Genomic DNA, 25,658 nt, shown 5'->3' with positions numbered 1-25,658 from the left:
CATGGTTCTCACAGGGGTCTCGAATACTAATTGGTACAACTTCAGGGATGAATTCGAGGACTATGTGCTGGCAACCGGTCTACATAAACCCAACGAGGTCCAAGCGGCAAATGAGGAGTTTAATGGGCAGCGAATGCAGGCATTTCTACCGCACAAACTCACCCTCACAGCACGACAACAGTGTGATGCAAAGGATATATTGGAATGCATTTGAGAATTACTTCAAACCCACCAGGAACGTCATTTACGATTGGTTCGTTTTTCGGAAGCTGCAAACAGGGTGAGTCAGTACACATCTTTGTAACACGTTTGAGAGAAAGATCCGCTACTTGTGAATACTGGGGATTGAAAGATGAATTGATTCGTGACAAAATAGTGCTGGGAGTTGCAAATGAGGATACGCGCCGGCGTCTACTAAGAGAGATGCATTACTTGCTCTTTAGGGTTTTAGGCTGGGTTTCTGTACAGCACTTTGATATATCAGCTGATGTAAGAAGGGCTATATGAATACATTTGATTTGGTGTAAATACTGTGAAAATACACACGCACGAGGCAAAGAGCCCTGCCCTGCCTACATTAGTAACTAACTGCCTTTGAAATGTGCTGCACTGCCGAAGTCAGTGACATGAGAATGAGAGCAATGGAAATCGAGACCCCATGCACCGACGTTGATACTGTTCATGCTGTTGCCAGGCAGACATTCAGACAAAACAAATCAAGGCAGAGTAATTCACCATGAACGGTGAAGACAGAGAACCCCATAGCATGTATCTGGGTTGGCGCCTCCCCTTGGGTTGTGCCGTGGTGGAGATCTTTGTGGGCTAAACTCGGCCTTGTCTCAGGATGGTAAGTTGGTGGTTGAAGATATCCCTCTAGTGGAGTGGGGGCTGTGCTTTGGCAAAGTGGGTGGGGTTATATCCTGCCTGTTTGGCCCTGTCCGGAGGTATCATCGGATGGGGCCACAGTGTCTCCTGACCCCTCCTGTCTCAGCCTCCAGTATTTATGCAGCAGTAGTTTATGTGTTGGGGGGCAAGTGTCAGTCTGTTATATCTGGAGTATTTATCCTGTCTTATCCGGTGTCCTGTGTGAATTTAAGTATGCTCTCTCTAATTGTTTATTTCTTTCTCTTGGAGGACCTGAGGCCTAGGACCATGCCTCAGGACTACCTGGCATGATGACTCCTTGCTGTCCCCAGTCCACCTGGCCGTGCTGCTGCTCCAGTTTCAACTGTTCTGCCTGCGGCTATGGAACCCTGACCTGTTCACCGGACGTGCTACCTGCCCCAGACCTGCTGTTTTCAACTCTCTAGAGACAGCAGGAGCGGTAGAGATACTCTCAATGATCGGCTATGAAAAGCCAACTGACATTTACTCCTGAGGTGCTGACTTGCTGCACCCTCAACAACTACTATGATTATTATTATTCGACCATGCTGGTCATTTATGAACATTTGAACATCTTGGCCATGTTCTGTTATAATCTCCACCCGGCACAGCCGGAAGGAGGACTGGCCACCCCTCATAGCCTGGTTCCTCTATAGGTTTCTTCCTAGGTTTTGGCCTTTTTAGGGAGTTTTTCCTAGCCACCGTGCTGCTACACCTGCATTGATGTAAATACTGTGAAAATACACAGGCACGAGGCAAAGAGCACTGCCCTGCCTACGGAAAACCATGCAGAGCTTGTGGAACTAATAATCACTTTGTAAAAGTGTGTCTCAAAAGAAAAAGACGGGTGAGTGAGGGCAAGATTTACTGTGTTGATGATGTCACTCAGTTTCAGAACGGTGAAAGTGACATTTACATGCATGAATCAATTGGGGCTGTACACTCAAGAGGAAGAAATGGTTTGTGGCACTACGATTACACAACAAGCAACAAAGCTACAAAGACTAAATCAACCTGGCACCTGATACACACCTCTTGCCCAGTGATACTAGACTAAAGCTGTACTCAGGAGAGCTAATGAGCTCTATGGGCATCTTTGTGACCGAATGTGTAATTCGTGGACGCAAAAACATTCTCTCCTCTCAGGCTCTACATGCAAACGCCTGATACCTGACATAGTATTTAGTCCAGGTTTAGGTATGTGTACAGTATGATCCCTGACATAGTATTTAGTCCAGGTTTAGGTATGTATACTGTATGATACCTGACATAGTATTTAGTTCAGGTTTAGGTATGTGTACAGTATGATACCTGACATAGTATTTAGTCCAGGTTTAGGTATGTATACTGTATGATACCTGACATAGTATTTAGTCCAGGTTTAGGTGTGTATACTGTATGATACCTGACATAGTATTTAGTTCAGGTTTAGGTATGTGTACTGTATGATACCTGACATAGTATTTAGTCCAGGTTTAGGTATGTGTACAGTATGATACCAAATGACCTGCACATTGTGGATCATGTCCAGCATGGACCCCTGTCCAAAGAACAACTACTCAGCAGATATGACGATATATTCAACAGGCCCGTTGAATCAGTTCCTGGGGAGGTACACTTTGAAGTGGATGAGAGCATCACTCCAGTCCAGTGTGCTCCTCGCAATGTGCCCATTGCAATGAAAGTGGCTGTGAAGGCCCAGCTGGACAAGTATGAGGCCGATGGCCACATGACATCTGTGACTAAACCAACTGACTGGATCAGCAATATGGTCATAGTGAAAAAACCAGAGAAGCTGAGGGTCTGCATCAACCCAAAGCATCTGAACCAAGCACTGAAACAATTTGGTGTCTCAGTTGTGCCTGAGATATACCAACGCAAGCAGCACAAGTTATTGGCTGGGCTCAAGGGCATTGAACCCATAGCCGATGATGACCTGATCGTAGGCTGTGGTGACACAGACGAAGAAGCAGAACATATTCATGATGTGAAGCTCCTGCCACTGATGGAGCGCTGCCGATCAGTTAAGCTTCGCTTTGGCCTGAAGAAGCTGCAGTTCAAGGTGAAAGATGTCCACTTCCATGGTCGCATTCTCTCGGCCAAAACCCTGAAGCCGGACCTTGACAAAGTCAGAGTGATCCTCGACAAGCCAAACCCGTCTGATGCAAAAGAAGAACAGTGTCTCATCGGCTTTGCCAAGTTCATGCCACACCTATCAACAGTCTGTGAGCCTCTGAGCCGGTTGCTGGACAAAGACAAGTATTTCAAGTATTTTTACCTAAGTACTTTACACCACTGACAATGACTCACCATATTCCAGAAGCACAATCAACACCTCTAGTCAGGTGTTGAAAACTAGTATGAGCTATACACTATGGTGCAATGCATCAGATTATTGTTTATTAAATGTGTTAATGCGTTGGTACCTGTCCCTATTCAAATAAACCAGAAAATACCACATTCACCACTATAAAGCAGTTAAGTTCTGACACGGTTTGAGGAAAGAAAGATAGTTGTTGAAATCCCATGTCTAGAGAATCCTGTAGTAGCCTATCAGTTTTTCTGTGATGAAAATAAATCTGTTATTGAATGTTTTCCTGCAATGTTTCCTCAAAGTGTCACTTTCTCCTCAACGTGCCAAGGCATTACTTTAAGACTCAGGAGTGAGGAAAGGACTTGGTAAGATAGGGCCTTAAACCTACCCTTTCTGTAACAGATGCTTAAAACTAGCGTGTGTTAATTGATAGAATGCTTCAGATTGTTTATTCAATGTGTCAATGCTGGAAGAATAGGCATGACTCCCACTCACAATGGTTCTCTGGAAGGTTTTTACTCAACACCCCTCTATGGAAGTCATTAGAATTCTGTGACAAGTTAAACGAGGATGTTTCTCAGTAATCGCCCACATTTCTTTATCATTCCATAACATCAGGTAGTAGTCATTACCATGGAATAACTGAAGACGAGTAGGCGGCCGGTATGTTGCAATAAGCCTTAGGCAATTATTAACAGAACAGTGTTTCTGAAGAATGTATGTGTTATTCCCCACCCATCTTAAAGTGTCAATCTGCAGTTGAAACATTAACCAAACGTCATCCCTGGCCCTGTTTTGGTAAAAAGCTGAGGGATAGGGCTGGATAAATGTAACCACTCTTAAATTTACAGACAGAGCTATGGATGCAAGGACTGACCATCCAGGATATCAAAATGGTAAGTTATAGTGTTTGTGTACTTTTACTATGTTTACAAACATTGGAGTAAAAACAAGCTTTTATTTTGTGTTCGGATGATTGGGTATGACAGTTGTAAAATAGCACCGGAGAAGAAGGCCGTCGTTTTACGTGTCCCCAACCAATTGTGTTTTTATTTTTTTATTTGCGTTGTTTGTAACTTGTTTTTTTACTTATATTGTACATAATGTTGCCGCTACCGTCTCTTATGATCGAAAATAACTTCTGGACATCAGGACTGTGATTACTCACCACGGACTGGCAGAATCCTTTTTCCTTTAATGAGTCTGACGAGCACAATGCAAACGATATACTGCTTTCTCGGGAGCAGAAAACATTTGACCTCTGTCATTGCCAACAAAGGGTATATAACAAAGTATTGAGATAAACTTTTGTTTTTGACCAAATACTTATGTTTGGTCCTCCTTTTCCTGAAGTCCACAATCATCTCTTTAGTCTTGGTTACGATGAGAGATAGGTTGTTATTCTGGTACCACCCGGCCATGTCTCTGACCTCCCTATAGGCTGTCTCGTTGTTGTCGGGGATCAGGCCTACCACTGTTGTGATGTCTGCAAACTTGATGATGGTGTTGGAGTCGTGCCTGGCCACACAGTCGTGGGTGAACAGGGAGTACAGGAGGGGACTGAGCATGCACCCCTGAGGGGCTCGTGTTGAGGATCAGTGTGGCAGATGTGTCGTTACCTCCCTTTACCTCCTGGGGGCGGCCCGTCAGGAAGTCCAGGATCCAGTTGCAGAGGGAGGTGTTTAGTCCCAAGGTCCTTCGCTTATTGATGAGCTCTGAAGGCACTATGGCGTTGAATGCTGAGCTATAGTCAATGAATAGCATCATAGGTACACTTCAACTGACAGACAAAATGAGAAAAAAAATCCAGAAAATCACATTGTAGGATTTTTAATTAATTTATTTGCAAATTATGGTGGAAAATAAGTATTTGGTCACCTACAAACAAGCAAGATTTCTGGCTCTCACAGACCTGTAACTTCTTCTTTAAAAGGCTCCTCTGTCCTCCACTCATTACCTGTATTAATGGCATCTGTTTGAACTTGTTATCAGTATAAAAAAGACACCTGTCCACTACCTCAAACAGTCACACTCCAATGCACACAAGTTATAGGGACCAGCCCCCAGAGCACCCATGACAAAATCTATCACGGGCTGCCATTTTCAAAGGATAGCTGTAGAATGAATGGGTCCTTTACAGAGACTGGATGAGGCAACACAAACATTATAGTTACTGTACTGGGTACACTCTCAGAAAAAAAAGAGTGCTATGTAAAACCCTTTATCTCTGTAGGAGAACCCTCTGAAAAGAAAGGTTCCAGATAGAACCCTTTCAGGTAAGATAAAACCCCTTTTTGTCTACAAATAGCACTGTTTCTGATCAATATGAAGTCATTTTCTGTTGTTGACAAAGAGAAAAGTTTGGATGAGATTCAACATAAAATATGATGGCATACAGGAGTACTATTCAATTTTCCACTGGGTTCACACCGTACAATTTGTTTATTTTATTGATCCTTTATTTAACCAGGTTAGTCTTGTTTTAAGGGGAGACCTGGACTCGAGAGTGTGGTGAAATATTCTAATCAAGTGAGAGAGACTTTGTCATTTCTTCAAACAATCATCTTTATTCAATATCGATTAATTATTGCAATAATGAAACTACTCAACCCAACAGCCAAACTGAAAATGATCAAACAGATTATATAGGACATCAAAATGCTTAGTCAGGCTGGTCCGTCTTCCTGACTGGTCTGGCTGGTCCGTCTTACTGACTGGTCTGGCTGGTCCGTCTTACTGACTGGTCTGGCTGGTCCGTCTTACTGACTGGTCAGGCTGGTCCGTTTTACTGACTGGTCAGGCTGGTCCGTCTTTCTGGCTGGTCCGTCTTACTGACTGGTCTGGCTGGTCCGTCTTACTGACTGGTCTGGCTGGTCCGTGGGTCAGGCTGGTCTCTTACTGACTGGTCTGGCTGGTCCGTCTTACTGACTGGTCTGGCTGGTCCGTCTTACTGACTGGTCTTACTGACTGGTCAGGCTGGTCCGTCTTACTGACTGGTCAGGCTGGTCCGTCTTACTGACTGGTCTGGCTGGTCCGTCTTACTGACTGGTCTGGCTGCTCAGTCTCCTGGTTGTCTGCATGGGGTGTTGTTTTACCCCAACCCGGCTTTGTCACCCAGATGCCAGGACGATGAGACAATGAGGCATTGTTCTAAACTCTTCCAGGCTATCTCGAGTCACACATACCACATCTTGTCTATGGAATGCCAGCTTTAGGTTTTAAATCACCAAGTCATTGTCAGCTCAATCTATCTCTAGCAAAATCTAATTTCCTTGAACATATGCCCAGACAAACTGCAGGAAGCTAGAGTGGAAACCATCTCTTAACAGAAACACATAATTAAACAGAACATAAATGTCCTACTTTTTGTTAAGTACATAACCGTTAACTATTAATATCAAACAAATCAGGTAAATATGTACTTTTTCTATCACAAGAGACATGGACTCAAGGGAGACCTGGACACAAGGCTCAAGAGAGACCTGGACACAAGGCTCAAGAGAGACCTCGATACAAGGCTCAAGAGAGACCAGGACACAAGGCTCATGAGAGACCTGGACACAAGGCTCAAGAGAGACCTGGACACAAGGCTCAAGAGAGACCTCGATACAAGGCTCAAGAGAGACCAGGACACAAGGCTCAAGAGAGACCTGGACACAAGGCTCAAGCGTGACCTGGACACAAGGCTCAAGCGTGACCTGGACACAAGGCTCAAGAGAGACCAGGACACAAGGCCCAAGAGAGATCTGAACACAAGGCTCAAGAGAGACCAGGACACAAGGCTCAAGAGAGACCTGGACACAAGGCTCAAGAGAGACCTGGACACAAGGCTCAAGAGAGACCTGGACACAAGGCCCAAGAGAGACCTGGACACAAGGCTCAAGAGAGACCTGGACACAAGGCCCAAGAGAGATCTGGACACAAGGCTCAAGAGAGACCTGGACACAAGGCTCAAGAGAGACCAGGACACAAGGCTCAAGAGAGACCAGGACACAAGGCCCAAGAGAGATCTGAACACAAGGCTCAAGAGAGACCTGGACACAAGGCTCAAGAGAGACCAGGACACAAGGCTCAAGAGAGACCAGGACACAAGGCCCAAGAGAGATCTGAACACAAGGCTCAAGAGAGACCTGGACACAAGGCTCAAGAGAGACCAGGACACAAGGCTCAAGGGAGACCTGGACACAAGGCTCAAGAGAGACCTGGACACAAGGCCCAAGAGAGACCTGGACACAAGGCCCAAGAGAGATCTGAACACAAGGCTCAAGAGAGATCTGGACACAAGGCTCAAGAGAGATCTGAACACAAGGCTCAAGAGAGACCTGGACACAAGTCTCAAGAGAGACCTGGACACAAGGCTCAAGAGAGACCTGGACACAAGGCTCAAGAGAGACCAGGACACAAGGCTCAAGAGAGATCTGAACACAAGGCCCAAGAGAGACCAGGACACAAGGCCCAAGAGAGATCTGAACACAAGGCCCAAGAGAGACCTGGACACAAGGCTCAAGAGAGATCTGAACACAAGGCTCAAGAGAGATCTGGACACAAGGCCCAAGAGAGACCAGGACACAAGGCCCAAGAGAGATCTGAACACAAGGCCCAAGAGAGACCTGGACACAAGGCTCAAGAGAGACCAGGACACAAGGCTCAAGAGAGACCAGGACACAAGGCTCAAGAGAGATCTGAACACAAGGCCCAAGAGAGACCAGGACACAAGGCCCAAGAGAGATCTGAACACAAGGCCCAAGAGAGACCTGGACACAAGGCCCAAGAGAGACCTGGACACAAGGCTCAAGAGAGACCTGGACACAAGGCTCAAGAGAGATCTGAACACAAGGCTCAAGAGAGATCTGGACACAAGGCTCAAGAGAGATCTGGACACAAGGCTCAAGAGAGACCTGGACACAAGTCATCTTAAATGTATCTACCCACAACACTTCCTGTTGTTGGTCCAATCCCAGATCCCCTTGCTGCAGCGAGCCTAGGTCCTGTCACTCCGACCCCTGTCTCTGCTGGCCAATTCCTGGAGCGACCCCGCATGGTTGCAAACCAACAGTGCTCTCTCTAGCAAGGGCTCTTTGAAGGGCCAGCCTGGGGGCAAGGAGCACAAGACCTGGGCTAAATACTATGTCAGGTATCATACAGTATACACACCTTAACCTCAACTAAATACTATGTCAGGTATCATACAGTACACATACCTAAACCTGAACTAAATACTATGTCAGGTATCATACAGTATACACACCTTAACCTGGGCTAAATACTATGTCAGGTATCATACAGTATACACACCTTAACCTGGGCTAAATACTATGTCAGGATTCATACAGTATACACACCTTAACCTGGGCTAAATACTATGTCAGGTATCATACAGTATATACACCTAAACCTGGACTAAATACTATGTCAGGTATCATACTGGGCACATGGAGCCTTACAGAGGAGTTGGACTTTTCCCCCTCTCTCTGAGTATTCATTCTACTTCCTCTCCCTCAGGTTCCTGGAGGAGTATGCCAAATACAACCTATCATTCTGGGCCGTGACCACAGGCAACGAGCCCTCTGCTGGACAGATGACCAACTACAGGCCACATCTCACTTTATATGACATGTGTATCTAAGGCAGGTACATAATTGACAAAAGGAAAAAGTGATATTTAGTTAGTAGTTGCATTCTGGTAATGAAGTTGGTTATAGAGGAAGTCCATATTACAGGTTCTTTTATCTCAGTTGGTAATGTATGGAGCTTGTAATGCAGGGTAGTGGGTGAGATTCCCGGAACCACCAAAATACCTAAAATCTATGCACGCTTTGGACATAAGTGTCTGCTAAATGGCATATATTATAACAGTAATCTTTCCGTTCACCTTCCATTCCTGGGTCAGACTACTCAATCATATGACCCACTGAAGAGATGAGTCTTCAGTAAGGACTTAAAGGTTGAGACCGAGTTTGCGTCTCTGACATGGGTAGGCAGACCGTTCCATAAAAATTGAGCTCTATAGGAGAAAGCCCTGTCTCCAGCTGTTTGCTTAGAAATTCACACACACCTCTGCTACTGCCACACTGGGCTAGAGTGGTTTGAGAGAAGCACTCTGAAAGAAGAGGGGGGCTTTGAGAGAGGGAGGAAAGGAATATATATGAGAGAGAGAGAGAGAGAGAGAGAGAGAGAGAGAGAGAGAGAGAGAGAGAGAGAGAGAGAGAGAGAGAGAGAGAGAGAGAGAGAGAGAGAGAGATGTACTGGTACCTGGACACCCTGGTGCCGGCAGAGCTCTCCCTGGGCACTACCCACCACCTGTACCCAGAATACTACCTGTGTGGAACGGAGGCCTGAGCTGGCTGGAGCCCCTCAGACAGAGGAGTACAGCTGGGAGAGAGCTGAGCAGTACGCACACAGCATCATACAGGTAAGACACACACGTACTCCTTCTTAGTCACATGGCTAACAGGTGAGAATGACATCGTACAAGTGAATGTGTTACTGTAGCAGGTAATTGAACAGGTCAGAATCAGACAAAAAGAAGTTGAGTGTGACCTCAATGTTTTGTCAGATTCCTGTGTATGATCAAGTTAGTAGCTTAGGTGCTGGTTGTGAAATGTTACAGGGGCCAACTGATGAATTGAAGGTGTGTCTGTGAGCTTCCACAGCATGGCCCACTTCAGGTACCGTCCCACGTTCTATAGAATGGCCCAATTCAGGTACTGTCCCACCTTCTATAGTATGGCCCACTTCAGGTACTGTCCCACCTTCTATAGCATGGCCCACTTCAGGTACTGTCCCACCTTCAATAGCATTGCCCACTTCAGGTACTGTACTGTCCCTCCTTCTATAGCATTGCCCACTTCAGGTACTGTACCACTTTCTATAGCATGGCCCATTTCAGGTACTGTACCGCCTTCTATAGCATGGCCCATTTCAAGTACTGTACCACCATCTACAGAATGGCCCACTTCAGGTACTGCACCGTCCCACCTTCTATAGCATGGTCCACTTCAGGTACTGTCCCACCTTCTATAGCATGGTCCACTTCAGGTACTGTCCCACCTTCTTCTATAGCATTGCCCACTTCAGGTACTGCACCGTCCCACCTTCTATAGCATGGCCCATTTCAGGTACTGTACCGCCTTCTATAGCATGGCCCATTTCAGGTACTGTACCACCTTCTATAGCATGGCCCATTTCAGGTACTGTATCACCTTCTATAGAATGGCCCACTTCAAGTACTGTACCACCATCTACAGAATGGCCCACTTCAGGTACTGCACCGTCCCACCTTCTATAGCATGGCCCATTTCAGGTACTGTATCACCTTCTATAGAATGGCCCACTTCAAGTACTGTACCACCATCTACAGAATGGCCCACTTCAGGTACTGTCCCACCTTATATAGCATGGTCCACTTCAAGTACTGTACCACCTTCTATAGCATGGCCCATTTCAGGTACTATACTGCCTTCTATAGCATGGCCCATTTCAGGTACTGTACCACCTTCTATAGCAAGGCCCATTTCAGGTACTGTACCAGCTTCTATAGTATGGCACATTTCAGGTACTGTACCACCTTCTATAGCGTGGACCATTTCAGGTACTGTACCACCTTCTATAGAATGGCCCACTTCAAGTGCTGTACCACCTTCTACAGAATGGCCCACTTCAGGTATTGCACCGTCCCACCTTCTATAGCATGGCCCACTTCAGGTACTGTCCCACCTTCTATAGCATGGTCCACTTCAGGTACTGTCCCACCTTCTTCTATAGCATTGCCCACCTCAGGTACTGTACTGTCCCACCTTCTATAGTATGGCCCACTTCAGGTACTGTCCCACCTTCTATAGTATGGCCCACTTCAGGTACTGTACCACCTTCTATAGCATGGTCCACTTCAGGTACTGTCCCACCTTCTATAGCATGGCCCACTTCAGGTACTGTACCACCTTGTATAGCATGGCCCACTTCAAGTACTGTACCACCTTCTATAGTATGGCCCACTTCAGGTAATGTACCACCTTCTATAGCATGGCCCACTTCAAGTACTGTACCACCTTCTATAGTATGGCCCACTTCAGGTAATGTACCACCTTCTATAGCATGGCCCATTTCAGGTACTGTACCACCTTCTATAGAATGGCCCATTTCAGGTACTGTACCACCTTCTATAGCAAGGCCCATTTCAGGTACTGTACCACCTTCTATAGCATGGCCCATTTCAGGTACTGTACCACCTTCTATAGCAAGGCCCATTTCAGGTACTGTACCACCTTCTATAGCATGGCCCATTCCAGGTCCTGTACCACCTTCTATAGCATGGCCCATTTCAGGTACTGTACCACCTTCTATAGCAAGGCCCATTTCAGGTACTGTACCACCTTCTATAGCATGGCCCATTCCAGGTCCTGTACCACCTTCTATAGCATGGCCCACTTCAGGTACTGTCCCACATTCTATAGCATGGCCCACTTCAGGTACTGTAGCACCTTCCTGAGCATGGCCCATTTCAGGTACTGTACCACCTTCTATAGCATGGCCCACTTCAGGTACTGTACCACCTTCTATTGCAAGGCCCATTTCAGGTAATGTACAACCTTCTATAGCATGGCCCATTTCAGGTACTGTACCACCATCTATAGCATGGCCCACTTCAGGTAATGTACCACCTTCTATAGCATGGTCCACTTCAGGTACTGTACTGTCCGAACCTTCTATAGCATGGCCCACTTCAGGTACTGTCCCACCTTGTATAGAATGGCCCAATTCAGGTACTGTCCCACCTTCTATAGTATGGCCCACTTCAGGTACTGTCCCACCTTCTATAGTATGGCCCACTTCAGGTACTGTCCCACCTTCTATAGCATGGCCCACTTCAGGTACTGCACCTTCCCACCTTCTACAGCATGGCCCACTTCAGGTACTGTACTGTCCCTCCTTCTATAGCATTGCCCACTTCAGGTACTGTACCGCCTTCTATAGCATGGCCCATTTCAAGTACTGTACCACCATCTACAGAATGGCCCACTTCAGGTACTGCACCGTCCCACCTTCTATAGCATGGTCCACTTCAGGTACTGTCCCACCTTCTATAGCATGGTCCACTTCAGGTACTGTCCCACCTTCTTCTATAGCATTGCCCACTTCAGGTACTGTACTGTCCCACCTTCTATAGTATGGCCCACTTCAGGTACTGTCCCACCTTCTATAGCATGGTCCACTTCAGGTACTGTACCACCTTCCATAGCATGGCCCACTTCAGGTACTGTACCACCTTCTATAGCATGGCCCACTTCAGGTACTGTACCACCTTCCTGAGCATGGCCCACTTCAGGTACTGTACCACCTTCTATAGCATGGCCCATTTCAGGTACTGTACCACCTTATATAGCATGGCCCACTTCAGGTACTGTACCACCTTCTATTGCAAGGCCCATTTCAGGTAATGTACCACCTTCTATAGAATGGCCCATTTCAGGTCATGTACCACCTTCCATAGCATGGCCCACTTCAGGTACTGTACCACCTTCTATAGCATGGCCCATTTCAGGTACTTTACCACCTTCTATAGCATGGCCCATTTCAGGTACTGTACCACCTTCTATAGCAAGGCCCATTTCAGGTACTTTACCACCTTCTATAGCATGGCCCATTTCAGGTACTGTACCACCTTCTATAGCAAGGCCCATTTCAGGTAATGTACCACCTTCTATAGCATGGCCCATTTCAGGTACTGTACCGCCTTCTATAGCATGGCCCATTTCAGGTACTGTACCACCTTCTATAGCATGGCCCATTTCAGGTACTATACTGAATTCTATAGCATGGCCCATTTCAGGTACTGTATCACCTTCTATAGCAAGGCCCATTTCAGGTACTGTCCCACCTTCTTCTATAGCATTGCCCACTTCAGGTACTGTACCACTTTCTATAGCATGGCCCACTTCAGGTACTGTACCACCTTACATTTACATTTAAGTCATTTAGCAGACGCTCAGCATGGCCCATTTCAGGTACTGTACCGCCTTCTATAGCATGGCCCATTTCAGGTACTGTACCGCCTTCTATAGCATGGCCCATTTCAAGTACTGTACCACCATCTACAGAATGGCCCACTTCAGGTACTGCACCGTCCCACCTTCTATAGCATGGTCCACTTCAGGTACTGTCCCACCTTCTATAGCATGGTCCACTTCAGGTACTGTCCCACCTTCTTCTATAGCATTGCCCACTTCAGGTACTGCACCGTCCCACCTTCTATAGCATGGCCCATTTCAGGTACTGTATCACCTTCTATAGAATGGCCCACTTCAAGTACTGTACCACCATCTACAGAATGGCCCACTTCAGGTACTGTCCCACCTTATATAGCATGGTCCACTTCAAGTACTGTACCACCTTCTATAGCATGGCCCATTTCAGGTACTATACTGCCTTCTATAGCATGGCCCATTTCAGGTACTGTACCACCTTCTATAGCAAGGCCCATTTCAGGTACTGTACCAGCTTCTATAGTATGGCGCATTTCAGGTACTGTACCACCTTCTATAGCGTGGACCATTTCAGGTACTGTACCACCTTCTATAGAATGGCCCACTTCAAGTGCTGTACCACCTTCTACAGAATGGCCCACTTCAGGTATTGCACCGTCCCACCTTCTATAGCATGGCCCACTTCAGGTACTGTCCCACCTTCTATAGCATGGTCCACTTCAGGTACTGTACCGCCTTCTATAGCATGGCCCATTTCAGGTACTGTACCACCTTCTATAGCATGGCCCATTTCAGGTACTGTATCACCTTCTATAGAATGGCCCACTTCAAGTACTGTACCACCATCTACAGAATGGCCCACTTCAGGTACTGCACCGTCCCACCTTCTATAGCATGGCCCATTTCAGGTACTGTATCACCTTCTATAGAATGGCCCACTTCAAGTACTGTACCACCATCTACAGAATGGCCCACTTCAGGTACTGTCCCACCTTATATAGCATGGTCCACTTCAAGTACTGTACCACCTTCTATAGCACGGCCCATTTCAGGTACTATACTGCCTTCTATAGCATGGCCCATTTCAGGTACTGTACCAGCTTCTATAGTATGGCGCATTTCAGGTACTGTACCACCTTCTATAGCGTGGACCATTTCAGGTACTGTACCACCTTCTATAGAATGGCCCATTTCAGGTACTGTACCACCTTCTATAGCATGGCCCATTTCAGGTACTGTATCACCTTCTATAGAATGGCCCACTTCAAGTACTGTACCACCATCTACAGAATGGCCCACTTCAGGTACTGCACCGTCCCACCTTCTATAGCATGGCCCATTTCAGGTACTGTATCACCTTCTATAGAATGGCCCACTTCAAGTACTGTACCACCATCTACAGAATGGCCCACTTCAGGTACTGTCCCACCTTATATAGCATGGTCCACTTCAAGTACTGTACCACCTTCTATAGCATGGCCCATTTCAGGTACTATACTGCCTTCTATAGCATGGCCCATTTCAGGTACTGTACCAGCTTCTATAGTATGGCGCATTTCAGGTACTGTACCACCTTCTATAGCGTGGACCATTTCAGGTACTGTACCACCTTCTACAGAATGGCCCACTTCAGGTATTGCACCATCCCACCTTCTATAGCATGGCCCACTTCAGGTACTGTCCCACCTTCTATAGCATGGTCCACTTCAGGTACTGTCCCACCTTCTTCTATAGCATTGCCCACCTCAGGTACTGTATTGTCCCACCTTCTATAGTATGGCCCACTTCAGGTACTGTCCCACCTTCTATAGTATGGCCCACTTCAGGTACTGTCCCACCTTCTATAGCATGGCCCACTCAGGTACTGCACCTTCCCACCTTCTACAGCATGGCCCACTTCAGGTACTGTACTGTCCCTCCTTCTATAGCATTGCCCACTTCAGGTACTGTACCGCCTTCTATAGCATGGCCCATTTCAAGTACTGTACCACCATCTACAGAATGGCCCACTTCAGGTACTGCACCGTCCCACCTTCTATAGCATGGTCCACTTCAGGTACTGTCCCACCTTCTATAGCATGGCCCGTTTCAGGTACTTTACCACCTTCTATAGCATGGCCCATTTCAGGTACTGTACCACCTTCTATAGCAAGGCCCATTTCAGGTACTTTACCACCTTCTATAGCATGGCCCATTTCAGGTACTATACTGAATTCTATAGCATGGCCCATTTCAGGTACTGTATCACCTTCTATAGCAAGGCCCATTTCAGGTACTGTCCCACCTTCTTCTATAGCATTGCCCACTTTAGGTACTGTACTGTCCCACCTTCTATAGTATGGCCCACTTCAGGTACTGTCCCACATTCTATAGCATGGTCCACTTCAAGTACTGTACCACCTTCTATAGCATGGCCCACTTCAGGTACTGTACCACCTTCTATAGCATGGCCCATTTCAGGTACTGTACCGCTTTCTATAGCATGGCCCATTTCAGGTACTGTACCGCCTTCTATAGCATGGCCCATTTCAGGTACTGTACCACCTTCTATAGCATGGCCCATTTCAGGTACTGGACCACCTTCTATAGCATGGCCCACTTCAGGTACTGTACCACCTTCTATAGCATGGCCCATTTCAGGTACTGTACCGCCTTCTATAGCATGGCCCATTTCAGGTACTGTACCACCTTCTATAGCATGGCCCACTTCAAGTACTGTACCACCTTCTATAGCATGGCCCACTTCAGGTACTGTACCACCTTCTATAGCATGGCCCATTTCAGGTACTGTACCGCCTTCTATAGCATGGCCCATTTCAGGTACTGTACCGCCTTCTATAGCATGGCCCATTTCAGGTACTGTACCACCTTCTATAGCATGGCCCACTTCAGGTACTGTACCACCTTCTATAGCATGGCCCATTTCAGGTACTGTACCGCCTTCTATAGCATGGCCCATTTCAGGTACTGTACCGCCTTCTATAGCATGGCCCATTTCAGGTACTGTACCGCCTTCTATAGCATGGCCCATTTCAGGTACTGGACCACCTTCTATAGCATGGCCCACTTCAGGTACTGTACTTTCCCACCTGGACAGGTCTGACACCCTGTACCAATACTTTATCAAATGAACCCTTCTTTCCTAACTTACTTGTTGATCACTCATCTGTATGTGTTTTGAAGTAAATTAACTCTGCTACACAGTAAGTTCCTGTGGGAGGGGTCTCAGAGAGTGGGTGTGTCCTTCAGTCAGGAAACAAAACAGGAAAGTTCTGCCTTCATCAGACCAGACGGGTCAGTGGTGCTTACCATCCTCAACAGGTGGGTGAAAGTGTGTGTGTTAACACTTGATATGTGTGTTTGCGCGTGTGTGTGTGTGTTACCTTGATGTGAGACTGTGTGTGTGTTGCAGGTTGTCGTCAGAGGTCCAGTTTGAGGTGTATGATCCTGCTGTGGGTTTCATCTCCTCCAGTGCTCCAGCCCACTCTCTGCTCACACTCGCTTGGAACACACTCTGACCGCACTGGAATGGAACACACACCTTTACTGCCAGGGCCAAAGCATTGTCACAATCCCCACTACCAGGTCTGCTACATTTCCACCACTACACACTCAACTCCCACCACCATCCGAAGCCCAATGTGTTGCCTCCTCAGAACAGCATATCTAATAGATAACCTGCAGCATCGTGGGCTCTGGCATTTCTGGGATCAGAGCTTGAAATGTGTGTGTGGTTTAGCCAATACAGCCAAATATGTTGCATGTTCCTATGTATGCTGTGACTATCTGCACTGATCTTTATCACGCTGGGAGAAGCTCTGGAATGTGTGAATATAGCATGTGATCAAACCAGGACCAGGTACACTAACTACTATGATCAGACACTGCTGCTGTTTGAGACGGTCTGACCATTACACTGCTAACAACCGTTTCTAAACTGAAATCTGGTTTAGAAAAGTGGTCATGTTCCGAATCTATGAATGCCGTTTAAACCATTTGCCTTTTGAATAAATGATTTGTCTCTATTTCGTTGTCACACAAGTATCGGGACTTTTAATGGACAGACAGACCCGATAAAAATCAATGTTAATGGTTTTTAATATTTTTTTAATTATTAATACATCATATAATAATATACACAGACTAATACCCAGGGATTCACATTTGTCTCCATTCTCAATATGCTTTGTTGTTCTCTTCTCAAACCAGAAGATGTTGGACTAAAAGTATTTACATTAAAAAAATAGTGATTGAAATGTGAAACAAAAGACAAGTCATCAACAGAGTAAAATGACAGAGCGATGCAATCTGTTTGTAATATATACACCAGAATGACAGAGCGATGCAATCTGTTTGTAATATATACACCAGAATGACAGAGCGATGCAATCTGTTTGTAATATATACACCAGAATGACAGAGCGATGCAATCTGTTTGTAATATATACACCAGAATGACAGAGCGATGCAATCTGTTTGTAATATATACACCAGAATGACAGAGCGATGCAATCTGTTTGTAATATATACACCAGAATGACAGAGCGATGCAATCTGTTTGTAATATATACACCAGAATGACAGAGCGATGCAATCTGTTTGTAATATATACACCAGAATGACAGAGCGATGCAATCTGTTTGTAATATATACACCAGAATGACAGAGCGATGCAATCTGTTTGTAATATATACACCAGAATGACAGAGCGATGCAATCTGTTTGTAATATATACACCAGAATGACAGCGAAAGACAGTAGATTGTTGTGGGCCCCGTCTCAATAGTCAAAATGATGTCTCCTTTCTGCACTGATGTGACAGAGCTAGAAAGGCAAAATCAAATTCCTGGTGAGCATCCACCATGTTCAGTGCAGATGAGGAGGAGAGGAAGCCACTAGACTATTGAGATGCATCCCAGGAGTAGACAGGTAGGGAGAGACATTGTTTTACAGCAGTGCTTTTCAGAAGGATGGAAAAAGAGGAATATGGAGAAAAGAGTAGAAAAAGCGAGATGTGGTTGATGTTTGAAGCGAGGTAAAGGCAAGTACTTGGTCATGATGAGGCAGAGGACAGCTAATGGATCATGACGTGTGTGTGTGGTTCTACTGAATCATGATATATGTGTGTGTACTCTGTGTGAACATGGTTCCAGGGGAATTGAGACAGGAACAGTCATACTGAGATGACCATCCTATCACTGTAGATGAAGAGATGATTCAGAGAGGAGGAATGAGGCAGAGATGGAGGTCTATCCTTCAGAAAGTCCTTATCTCCCGTGTGCAGTAGTTCGTAGAAGAGGGGGGGGGGTCAAAAAAGTGGAATGAAGGACAGATGAGAGAGATTAAAAGGAGGTTAGAGAGGTGCGGTAAGGGGATGAGGGGGAGGTGTATTTCAGAAGGACCATCTCTCCTGTGTGCGGGGGTCCGTATTTAGAGAGGGGGATTCTGGGGGGTTCTGGGTGTTGCTGTCTTCTCCATTCAGCCCCTTCCTACACACAGGACACGTATCATGCTGCAGAAAGAGAGAGAGGAGAAAATCAGTTACAAATGTCTTCAAAACATTCCTCCTACTAAATATTACCCTCCTCACCATTTCCAGCCAGGGTACTATACAGTCTGAGTGGAAGAAGTGGTTGCAGGGTAGCTGTCTGACGGGCTCTCCCACTGCAAAGTCCTCCTTGCACACCGGACACTCCATACTGCTGTCTGGAGACACACACACACATTTTTATTATCTAGTATTACATTCCTGTTATAAATGATCATACATAACTATCTTACACGCAGGAAAAATACTCCATATTACAGTATACAGAGAACGGGGGAGGAGAGGGAGAGATGGGAAGACTGAAGGGATGATGAAGCTGGGGCTACATTAGATGTTTTTACTGAACTTAGGCAAGTCTGTTAAGAACAAATTGTTATTTACAATGACAGACTATCAGACATTAAAATAACTGAAGCCTAGCATCTGAAGCCAAACTCCTGAGTGGCTGGTTGAGATGATTTAAGAGAAATAAGTAGCACTCTTAATGACAAGAGATAGTGAGACAACAGCTATGTGGGCCCTGAGCCAGGGGGGACAGAGAGAGACAACAGCTATGTGGGCCCTGAGCCAGGGGGGACAGAGAGGGACAACAGCTATGTGGGCCCTGAGCCAGGGGGGACAGAGAGGGACAACAGCTATGTGGGCCCTGAGCCAGGGGGGACAGAGAGGGACAACAGCTATGTGGGCCCTGAGCCAGGGGGGACAGAGAGGGACAACAGCTATGTGGGCCCTGAGCCAGGGGGGACAGAGAGGGACAACAGCTATGTGGGCCCTGAGCCAGGGGGGACAGAGAGAGACAACAGCTATGTGGGCCCTGAGCCAGGGGGGACAGAGAGAGACAACAGCTATGTGGGCCCTGAGCCAGGGGGGACAGAGAGAGACAACAGCTATGTGGGCCCTGAGCCAGGGGGGACAACAGCTATGTGGGCCCTGAGCCAGGGGGGACAACAGCTATGTGGGCCCTGAGCCAGGGGAGACCGAGAGAGACAACAGCTATGTGGGCCCTGAGCCAGGGGGGACAGAGAGGGACAACAGCTATGTGGGCCCTGAGCCAGGGGGGACAGAGAGGGACAACAGCTATGTGGGCCCTGAGCCAGGGGGGACAGAGAGGGACAACAGCTATGTGGGCCCTGAGCCAGGGGGGACAGAGAGGGACAACAGCTATGTGGGCCCTGAGCCAGGGGGACAGAGAGGGACAACAGCTATGTGGGCCCTGAGCCAGGGGGACAGAGAGGGACAACAGCTATGTGGGCCCTGAGCCAGGGGGGACAGAGAGAGACAACAGCTATGTGGGCCCTGAGCCAGGGGGGACAGAGAGAGACAACAGCTATGTGGGCCCTGAGCCAGGGGGGACAGAGAGAGACAACAGCTATGTGGGCCCTGAGCCAGGGGGGACAACAGCTATGTGGGCCCTGAGCCAGGGGGGACAGAGAGAGACAACAGCTATGTGGGCCCTGAGCCAGGGGGGACAGAGAGAGACAACAGCTATGTGGGCCCTGAGCCAGGGGGGACAGAGAGAGACAACAGCTATGTGGGCCCTGAGCCAGGGGAGACCGAGAGAGGGAGGGATGGAGAGAGACAACAGCTATGTGGGCCCTGAGCCAGGGGAGACCGGGAGAGAGAGAGAGACAACAGCTATGTGGGCCCTGAGCCAGGGGAGACAACAGCTATGTGGGCCCTGAGCCAGGGGAGACCGAGAGAGAGAGAGAGACAACAGCTATGTGGGCCCTGAGCCAGGGGAGACCGGGAGAGAGAGAGAGGGAGACAACAGCTATGTGGGCCCTGAGCCAGGGGAGACCGGGAGAGAGAGAGAGAGGGAGACAACAGCTATGTGGGCCCTGAGCCAGGGGAGACGAGAGAGGGAGAGAGAGAGAGACAACAGCTATGTGGGCCCTGAGCCAGGGGAGAGGGAGAGAGAGACAACCGCTATGTGGGTCCTGAGCCAGGGGAGACCGAGAGAGAGAGAGAGACAACAGCTATGTGGGCCCTGAGCCAGGGGAGACCGGGAGAGAGACAACAGCTATGTGGGCCCTGAGCCAGGGGAGACCGGGAGAGAGAGAGAGAGAGAGAGACAACAGCTATGTGGGCCCTGAGCCAGGGGAGACCGAGAGAGGGAGAGAGAGACAACAGCTATGTGGGCCCTGAGCCAGGGGAGACCGAGAGAGGGAGAGAGAGACAACAGCAATGTGGGCTCTGAGCCAGGGGAGACCGAGAGAGGGAGAGAGAGACAACAGCTATGTGGGCCCTGAGCCAGGGAAGACCGAGAGAGAGAGAGAGAGACAACAGCTATGTGGGCCCTGAGCCAGGGGAGACCGAGAGAGAGAGACAACAGCAATGTGGGCCCTGAGCCAGGGGAGACCGAGAGAGGGAGAGAGAGACAACAGCTATGTGGGCCCTGAGCCAGGGGAGACCGAGAGAGGGAGAGAGAGACAACAGCTATGTGGGCCCTGAGCCAGGGGAGACCGAGAGAGGGAGAGAGACAACAGCTATGTGGGCCCTGAGCCAGGGGAGACCGGGAGAGAGAGAGAGACAACAGCTATGTGGGCCCTGAGCCAGGGGAGACCGGGAGAGAGGGAGAGAGAGACAACAGCAATGTGGGCCCTGAGCCAGGGGAGACCGAGAGAGAGGGAGAGAGAGACAACAGCAATGTGGGCCCTGAGCCAGGGGAGACTGAGAGAGAGAGAGAGACAACAGCTATGTGGGCCCTGAGCCAGGGGAGACCGGGAGAGAGGGAGAGAGAGACAACAGCAATGTGGGCCCTGAGCCAGGGGAGACCGAGAGAGAGGGAGAGAGAGACAACAGCTATGTGGGCCCTGAGCCAGGGGAGACCGGGAGAGAGGGAGAGAGAGACAACAGCAATGTGGGCCCTGAGCCAGGGGAGACCGAGAGAGAGGGAGAGAGAGACAACAGCAATGTGGGCCCTGAGCCAGGGGAGACCGGGAGAGAGAGACAACAGCAATGTGGGCCCTGAGCCAGGGGAGTCCGGGAGAGAGGGAGAGAGAGACAACAGCTATGTGGGCCCTGAGCCAGGGGAGATGAGAGAGGAGACAACAGCTATGTGGGCCCTGAGCCAGGGGAGACCAGGAGTCTTAACATGTTCGTTACCAATGTATCTCAGAGAGCTAATGTTGTGACACACGCACACTCTCTGCCCTTCTCTTCACGGTTATTACTGGCTGCATCAGGCTCTTGGTCGGTGGGTCGTACATTGTGTACCCTGGTCGCTACACTGGCTGGCTGATCTAGAACGGAGGGATGTCCAGTACCGGACTCACTTGTGTGCTCTACCCGCGTTCACGGTGTCACTGTCATGTCAACATTACGCACTAGTTTATTTTGCGAATGGCGATGCATCGTGTGAACTATGGTAGCTTGTAGGCATTACGCACAGTGCACACATAACGTAGGTGATGACATGACACGTGCTATTGTCGTTGTTGTCATTCATATAGCATATTTCATAGAACATCTGCCAATAAAACATATAATTGCACAACGGCATGAACCATTAAACTATTACATGTCTGTCAGTTATCACAATTTTCTATGGTGATAGAGTATTTTTTTGTGTGATGAGTCCATTCCCCTTTCCTCGCTCTCATCTGTCCTCTGTCTGCCATATTAATACTCGTGTCAGCAACATTGGCTTAATAAATATTATCACAGTCTGTGCTGGGAAAATTCAACCCTGGTCCCACACCTCCATAATAAATTATATGATAGATGCCATATTGTTGCAAACCTGTGATACAGCACGCTAGCATATACTTACTAACTAACATAACATGATAGTTTGATATGTTACAAAATTAGACAGATTCGTGCTACTTACCCAGCGTGCGCGTCCCAGAACTGCGTTTAGCCTACATTAGACAAGATAAGAGAGATTGGTGATACTGTCCTATCCTCTCGACAACCGTCAACAATCATGCGCTGTATTTAGATATTGGTTTGGTTACATAACTAAAGTCGCTGGGCCTACTCCTAGGAAACCCTACGCATAGGCTGGCTGGATACAGAAGAGAACAACATTTGCGCGGCGGTTTTCATAGCGCTCGGTTGAAGACACTACAGCAGCATTCTCCGTAGTAACTTGTCTCGACAGCTAGGTGGAGAGCTACTTACAGTACTGCAGGCGAAGGCAACTAGGTTCAGCCGCGGAGTCGATGGTTATGGGCCGGGGCATCATTATAATAATGCTGCAAATTCACCACAACTAATACCAATAATAGATTGTATTTTGAAAATAACAATCATTTCATACCTTGATTACATTGAGACATGATCACATGCAAAATACGTCTCGTTTTTAATTTGTGGTATACTTGGGAACATGTTTCCTAAATTAAACAAATGTGCAGCTGAATTCCTTGTCATTTTAGATTTTATTTGTATTTTTACATAAACAAAATCCTATGTTTTATTTTGTAATAAAAATGGGGGAGATTGGGTATCACTCGCGGGCCAGTTTTGTTTAGTTTATTTTGTAACTGTTTCTCAGCCAGCCAGGAAAAGGGAAAGTTGGGCTACATTGTTTCCTTCAGACTGATCAGATCGTTCACTGTGCTCGAGAACGGTGAACGCCCCCCGCGAGGCTGCGTCATTCTGTGCCAAAACATTGTTGACAGCTAGGCTTTCTATTAGATTGCATCGTTGCGAGCTTCACTCGTAATAAATGATGAGCACATACACAAGCAATATCTTAGCAAAGGCAACTTTCATTAGACAATCTATTCAGAAGCTGTATGTGCAGTTGGCCGAAATAATCAAATACCTCAACAGTTCAATGTGCATCTAAATGATTTTTAAAAGTAGCTAAAAACTTATGTTCACAAAATAGCCTAAATGATTTAGAAATACATAATGATATAAAAAAACTAACAAAATGGCGACGACATATCAAGCCTGGCTTTCTCTTGGCCCTTCTTTCCCAAGCAGTTACCTGTTTGCATATCTGAATTCGTTCCTTGCGCTACCCGGGCACGGTTGAAGTTAGAGCGGACTGAAGCCCATTCACAAAACGGGGGCTTCTGAGCAGAAAGCGCCCGTAGTAGAAGCACTGAGTAGAAGGTTACAGCAGTCTCAAACAAGCTGAAAGCAACACACGGCACACTCTTTCAGGAGCTCCAAGAGGCGGGAGAGAAGGGAGGGAGAGAAGGGTGATTGATGTGCGCTATGGGAGATCCAGTAGACTGTAAGCCTATACAGCCAAAGCCTACTGTTTTTTTTTATTGTTTAGAAATTGTATTTCATTTGAAAAATGATCTCTATCGAGCATTATTGTGGTTGAATGTCACATATTAGGCCTAAGGCTATAATTATGTTTACTAACGAAAACAATATATATTTTTTAGTTTCATTCACGCATACTCCACTTTGAAATTTATGGGACCATCTTGCATAGAATCATCCTGAGAATGTTTATAGAGGTCCCCCCCCTCCTGGCATAACCATTGCAAACCTATAGGCCTAAATCCTAGGTCCATTGACTTAAATCTATTTTAGGCCAACTATTCTCATCACCCACCATTCGGTTATCCAACTGTAGACTCTTATTTATTTTGTATATATAGATTTTTTAAAATCTTTTTTATCGGACTGGTTCTAAATAAGACCACCTAGCTCTAAAAAAAAAACTGTGGATGACATCTGGATTTGCGCAAACGATGCGCATATTTGAGCTCTCTACGTAACATCCTTCGTCTACAAACCAAAATGGCGACTACCACGGATTTAGCACCGTGACAGTTCGACCGAAATTGTGCAACTCTTCAGTGTTTTCAAAATAGACCTGAACCGTCTAAAACTACATGACCTTGCCTGTTTGGATTTTCATTTGGAATTTAATGAATTATTTGTTTCGTAAATTGTTGTTGTGTACCTACAGTTGTTGTAGTCTTGCTGCAGTGTAACGTTACTGTAAAACAAGGATGCATGGTGCAGTGTCTTGCTAGCAGATATCTAGCTAGCTAATGCAAGGTTAACTAGCTATTGAGTTTAGATTACATTGCTAGTGTAAAGAATTGCTATTTCTTATGCAAGTGACCAGCCTACTGCTATTACATTGCTATAACTGAGACAACGTATTTTCACAGTGAAACATGTTAGGTCCCATACAGGATAGCTTCCACACCCACACACACACATACACACACTAACTGCCGAGGACACACAGATAAGACATACACCCACACATTGTGAGGAAGAGACACAGCCTTGACTTGCAGACACAAGCACACACACACAATCTCCTTCCTAGCCGAACATTGTGTGATTGAGAACAGCCCGACGAGACCCGGAGGAACGACGGACGGCTCAACAGGACCAATCCAAGAAGACAACACCTCAACTGTGGCCAACCAAAAGACCGTGACTTCCAGACTCAACCTACTTTCTGTACTGTACATAACATGCTTGCAATCTGTTATCGGGGCTTCTTTCTGCTGGTTCCTTGTGAGCCAAATGAATGAGCCCGTATTTACGTGTACCAGATATTCTCACTCTGAATAAACTGTCGCTTGTCGTACAAATTTTACCACCTTGTCTGAATCGATCCTTAACCGGCTCACCCTTCTACATATCCTTTTATCAACAGAAACTTGGTAGCAGAGGATGGTTTAATAACGGTCCGTCGAAGTGAGTTGATCGGGGTGTGAGAAGGAGAGTGACGGAAGGACGGTTGTAGGAAGACGGGTGAAGACATTCGGGGGAGGACAAAAATTCTGCTCAACTCGGGAAACTGATCTAAAAGGTGCACCATAAACAAGGTAAGCAAAACCTGTTAAATCAAACTTTGCATATTGTCGTATAGTCTTGTCTAAATTTTGATCAGTATTTCCGAGTAAGTATGAATTCTTGTGTAAATGTATAATTTGCTGACGAGTCAAAGAACAGTGAAGTGAACATATGTGGTACAAACCGGCGACGG

The 25,658-nt window shown here is 47.0% G+C and overlaps 1 protein-coding gene and 3 long non-coding RNA genes across 18 annotated transcripts; 1 reads left to right on the top strand and 3 right to left on the bottom strand.

The window, feature by feature from the left end:
- Positions 1–6,149: 6,149 nt before the first annotated feature.
- On the bottom strand, positions 6,150–8,042 carry LOC127921923 (uncharacterized). Of its 5 annotated transcripts, none has more exons than XR_008109980.1 (4): positions 7,834–8,042; positions 7,426–7,569; positions 6,802–7,065; positions 6,150–6,705 (listed from the first exon to the last, which is right to left on the bottom strand). It is a non-coding gene; the product is annotated as an uncharacterized LOC127921923 (long non-coding RNA). The 5 variants fall into 5 exon arrangements; XR_008109981.1 differs by having other exon boundaries at positions 7,858–8,042; XR_008109979.1 differs by lacking the exon at positions 7,426–7,569 and adding an exon at positions 7,090–7,329 and having other exon boundaries at positions 6,802–7,041; positions 7,810–7,928.
- Positions 6,606–15,636, top strand: LOC127921919 (uncharacterized). 8 transcript variants are annotated; one of them, XM_052505545.1, is made up of 5 exons: positions 10,890–11,559; positions 12,741–12,992; positions 13,469–13,828; positions 14,816–14,931; positions 15,494–15,636. In XM_052505545.1, the coding sequence occupies exons 1-4, from the start codon at positions 10,890–10,892 to the stop codon at positions 14,839–14,841; spliced, it is 1,308 nt and encodes a 435-aa protein (XP_052361505.1). In that variant the 3' UTR covers positions 14,842–14,931; positions 15,494–15,636. The 8 variants fall into 8 exon arrangements, with proteins under 8 accessions (XP_052361503.1, XP_052361502.1, XP_052361501.1 ...); XM_052505544.1 differs by having other exon boundaries at positions 13,469–13,905; positions 14,893–14,931; positions 15,494–15,633; XM_052505546.1 differs by lacking the exon at positions 15,494–15,636 and adding an exon at positions 14,973–14,988 and having other exon boundaries at positions 13,469–13,905; positions 14,893–14,936.
- On the bottom strand, positions 9,390–14,527 carry LOC127921922 (uncharacterized). 4 transcript variants are annotated; one of them, XR_008109977.1, is made up of 3 exons: positions 14,391–14,527; positions 13,445–13,660; positions 9,390–11,463 (listed from the first exon to the last, which is right to left on the bottom strand). It is a non-coding gene; the product is annotated as an uncharacterized LOC127921922 (long non-coding RNA). The 4 variants fall into 4 exon arrangements; XR_008109978.1 differs by having other exon boundaries at positions 9,390–11,355; XR_008109976.1 differs by lacking the exon at positions 13,445–13,660 and adding an exon at positions 14,067–14,102 and having other exon boundaries at positions 14,355–14,493.
- A 1,636-nt stretch (positions 15,637–17,272) lies between the features above and the next one.
- On the bottom strand, positions 17,273–23,877 carry LOC127921921 (uncharacterized). The gene is made up of 4 exons (XR_008109974.1): positions 23,673–23,877; positions 22,563–22,593; positions 18,773–18,888; positions 17,273–18,694 (listed from the first exon to the last, which is right to left on the bottom strand). It is a non-coding gene; the product is annotated as an uncharacterized LOC127921921 (long non-coding RNA).
- Between the last annotated feature and the right edge of the window lie 1,781 nt (positions 23,878–25,658).

Source organism: Oncorhynchus keta, unplaced genomic scaffold (genome assembly GCF_023373465.1).
Source record: "Oncorhynchus keta strain PuntledgeMale-10-30-2019 unplaced genomic scaffold, Oket_V2 Un_contig_23984_pilon_pilon, whole genome shotgun sequence".
NCBI lineage: Eukaryota > Metazoa > Chordata > Actinopteri > Salmoniformes > Salmonidae > Oncorhynchus > Oncorhynchus keta.
The sequence above is the reverse complement of the archived record's forward strand: the minus strand, read 5'-3'. Positions and strand labels throughout refer to the sequence as shown.

Coding starts and splice junctions, on each gene's coding strand:
- LOC127921919 (XM_052505543.1), top strand. CDS start 6,616: ATGTACTTTTTCTATCACAAGAGACATGGACTCAAGGGAGACCTGGAC.